This window comes from Phytophthora cinnamomi, assembly GCF_018691715.1.
Source record: "Phytophthora cinnamomi strain GKB4 chromosome Unknown Contig28, whole genome shotgun sequence".
NCBI lineage: Eukaryota > Oomycota > Peronosporomycetes > Peronosporales > Peronosporaceae > Phytophthora > Phytophthora cinnamomi.
In genome coordinates, this window is record NW_027150961.1 from 418,484 (window position 1) to 422,304 (window position 3,821).

At 54.7% G+C, this 3,821-nt stretch overlaps 1 protein-coding gene across 1 annotated transcript; it reads right to left on the reverse strand.

Moving 5' to 3' along the window:
• Positions 1 to 1,196: 1,196 nt before the first annotated feature.
• On the reverse strand, positions 1,197 to 2,789 carry IUM83_14515 (uncharacterized protein; the record flags this gene model as incomplete). Its single annotated transcript, XM_067939269.1, has 1 exon — positions 1,197 to 2,789. One exon carries the CDS (start codon positions 2,787 to 2,789, stop codon positions 1,197 to 1,199), a length of 1,593 nt encoding a protein of 530 aa, XP_067793543.1.
• Positions 2,790 to 3,821: the final 1,032 nt, after the last annotated feature.

A 3,821-nucleotide genomic window follows, 5' to 3' on the forward strand; every position in this document is an offset into this window, starting at 1 on the left:
GCCAAAGAACGGGCCATCTTTGATGCAGAAAAGCGTTTCACTAGTTGAAGAGTACTGTAGGCTAAAGTTTGCAACTTGCAGGTTGCAAGACAACGCTCAATCATTGGTGTCGAAATGGCACCTTGATTTTTTCCTGCTGAATGCTACTGTAGATTCGCCGAACCTAGCCCATACATGTTTCGATGTATACGGCTATTGACAGCGGCTGTGGCGGTTTGTGTTTTACGTAGTACATGCCCGTGAAATTGCAGGCATGCACACATAACACAATGCGTTACATGTACATACATGTCCTGTACAGTATACAAGTGAAAATTCAAAATACAATACCTCTCTGCCCTGACGACGTGAAGAGTAATGTAAGGCTCGATCACCAGGAGCCAGTCGTGATCCATTCCACCAGTTGAACTCGATTCCGGAGACGTTCACCGTCTCTCTCGCGCAGTATTGTCCGTAACAGCCCGGCTGGCGGTACCGGATCCGTTGTCGAACTGAAGACTGAACGAGTCACCCTGGACAGTTTAGACGTTTAGTAGCGGTCAAGTGCCGGCGAGGCGAGGCTGGAGATGTAGCGCGTTCCCTCGTAAGTGTTGATGGGCTTGCCGGTGTGGCCACTAGGGCTCGAAAACAGCTCGCAGTCTCGAGAGATTCCAGAGTGGCAGTAAAAGACTGCGCAGCGGCTTGGTGACGTACTGGACCTGCCTAGCTAAATGTCGCGATGTCTCGCTGAACGTTGTTCAACGATTTACTCGAAGCCCCTCTGTGAGTAAACTTGCTCAAATCCGTGGCCAGTGTAAATTTTCACTCTCCGCTTGAAAATTCCCAATACCTGTACCGCACCGCCTCTGAGTAGCGTTGAGAAAGGGTGACACCCTGAGTGAAACCATTTTGCGAGTTTTTTTTTCAGTTTTGCGTAAGGCACATAACAAGAAACTTGTTTTATTTTCCAATAAAGTCGACAGTGTGCCTTGAACCTTCTGAGCGTTATTCGCGGCAATGCCAGACATGATGCAACGTTGCGCGGTTTGTGTAGCAATGACTGCACCGAGAAAGAAACACCGACTACGATGAAGACACAAAACTCAACTCATATTCGGCCGCGATGGCCTTAATGTCGAAGTTAAAGTTTGATACACACTGCCCACGTATTTACAAAGATGATGTCAGCCAGAGCTGTGCTGGATGGTATCGAGTGCTTACAACTCAAGCACCAGAAGCCAGTCGTCGTCGACGCTGCCTCCCGACGGAGGAGTGAAGTCCACGCGGGTGCCGTTACCGCTCTCCGGGACACTCACCGTCGAGTTGGCCGAGTACTGACCATCACGAGGGGAGAACCAGGTGGCACTGCCCGAGCGAGCGCCCGATCCGTTGTCAAGCTGGAGGCTAAACGAATCACCGTGGCCGGTGTAGACGTAGTAGCGGTCACGAGACTTGGAGGCGAGGACGGAAATGTAGCGCGTGCCTTCGTAGGTGTTGACGGACTTGCCGGTGTGGTCACTGGGACTTGCAAGGAGCTCACGAGCAGGCTCGAGGGTTTCAAGGATTGCGGTAGTGAGATTCTGGAGCGGCTTCGTGACGTACTGGATCTGGGAGGCTCCCTCGAAGAAGATATCGCGACGCCATGAGCCCGTCGCGTTCTGGTTGATCTGCGGGTCGTAGTAGACGGCGTCGCTAACCAGGTCGGAGCGAGGTTCATACATTTGCCACACACTGTTGGCACCGTAGGTGAAGCCGGCAGCACCGCCGTAGACGCCGTGGTACAGACCGGTGCGCACCTCCGATGAGTTCCAGATCGGGCGCGTCAAGCTGAAGCTGTCGTGGGCGCCTTCGTAGTGGTTTTCGAGGTCCAGCACGGGGCCCGTGAACTTGTCACGCATCTCAGCGATGTTCTCGTAGTTTTTGGTCGAGTCCCAGCCAACCGCAGGTGTGAACTTGGACGTCGGGTCCGGTGTGGCGTGACCGGACTGCACGCCATCAATTGATACGCGGTCCTCTTCGTCCTGCAGCATGTTGTGGCCATAGGCGAGAGGCGTCACCTCGGGCTTGACAATCCAGCCACCCGCCGGGTGATACAGCACAACAGATTCGTAGCCTTGCGAGCTCTCAGACTCCTTTAAGCCGGCACGCATGCTCGCCCACACGGACGACGTATCCTCGATTGGTGCCATCAACGACGGCAGGTCTTGGTCCGGGTCTTCAGCGTATGCAGCCTGAACCTCCGACATGTTCCAGGACCACAGGACGTTGGAGTCGCCGCCAAGAATCTTTGGCAGACCAGGATACCGTTCACCGATGAACTTGCCCCACTCGTTTGCGTTCGACTCGTTGAAGATGGGTGTCGTGCTGTGCCAGCCGCCGTTCACGTACATGCCCCACGTCGGGACCAGAGCCATGAGGATGCCGTAGCTCGCGGCCAGGTCCACCGTCCAGTCCACCAGTTCAAAGTAAGCCTCGTTCGGGTTGGTTGGGTCCGAGTTGTTGAACGGCAGGTCCCCGTAGAAGTTAGCGCGGGTGGTGCCATCAAGTTCTGAGACCAGCACGGTTTGGACGACGTTGTAGCCCTGTTCAGCGCGGGTTTTGAGGTAGAAGTCGATGGAGGTTTTGTTGAGGCGGTGGATGAGTTCCCAGGCCGTGTCGGCCTGCCAGAAGAAGGGTTCTTTGGAGGCCGTGCGGGTGAGGTATCGTCCGTATCGCGGTGCAGTGATGGCGAGGTCATGCCATGAGGGATTGGCCGCGGAGGCGAGTCCGGCCAACGAGAGGAGCCCTGCGACAGCAGCTTGGTTCTTCATCGCTGAGGGGAGACGAAATGGAAAATGGCAAGTCGAGATCGGGGTGCGTGCTGACCGCAGCAAATCGGAGAATGAGATGGAGATTGGGAAGCTGCATTTCGCTACGCTACGCAGCACTTGCAGTGGCACCGGCCTCCATTTCCCTGCGACGAAAACTTGCCATCAGGTCGCATTGTCCCCCGGTCCACACAACGCTTTCGTTGACGTTGGTGCAACGAGAGCCAAGTTGAAGGCATACTGAAGGACGGTGCAGTTGTGCTGACCAAGGCGTGACTCAACTCGGATGCTGAGCTGATCCCGATCTTTGAAGAGGCATGGTCCTTGAAGCTCCATTCAACCAGCCGGTGGTCGTGAACGAAATTGTCATCAACAATGCGTGGACGCCCGCGGTGTCCGGTTCTACCCAAGCAGACCTCGAGGCGCGTGGTTGAAGTGGATGCCGGCCTGCCACGCGAAAGCTGTTTGCAAGTGGTCTGTACAAAATGTAAATGGCGTGAGGGTATCAATCGCGCGGCGAAAATGATGGAACGCGAAGATTCCTTACACTTCATGCCTACTGTTGGAATGCTAGCTAGAATCATAATGGCGCCCATGTGGCTCACGAAGCGCCGGTCTCGACACTTGACAAATACATGTATGTCACTTACACAATTCGGCACATAATCTCGCCTGCTCGTTATATTTCTTGACCACGTTAGCGTCGCCATTGCTTGGTGTATGAAGAATGGAATGGCCTGCGGTGTCACTACCGAAAACGGTCCTGCTTCGTTGAGGTGAAGCGCGTCCACATGGAGCAATCACGAAAGCGTGCGTGACCATCATCAGCTGTAGGTTCTCACACCTACAATGCTGCTGGTGAGTATGCATCTCACTCTTCGTTTTGCGAGGTATCCCAACACAAAGCATTCATCCTCACCCAAAGATGAAGCCCCAAGCTGCACTCACCGGTCTACTATCACTGGCTGGGCTCACCACCTCCGCCACCGCTATCGACAACTCCTGGCACGACCTCGCCATCTCCGCGCCGCACTA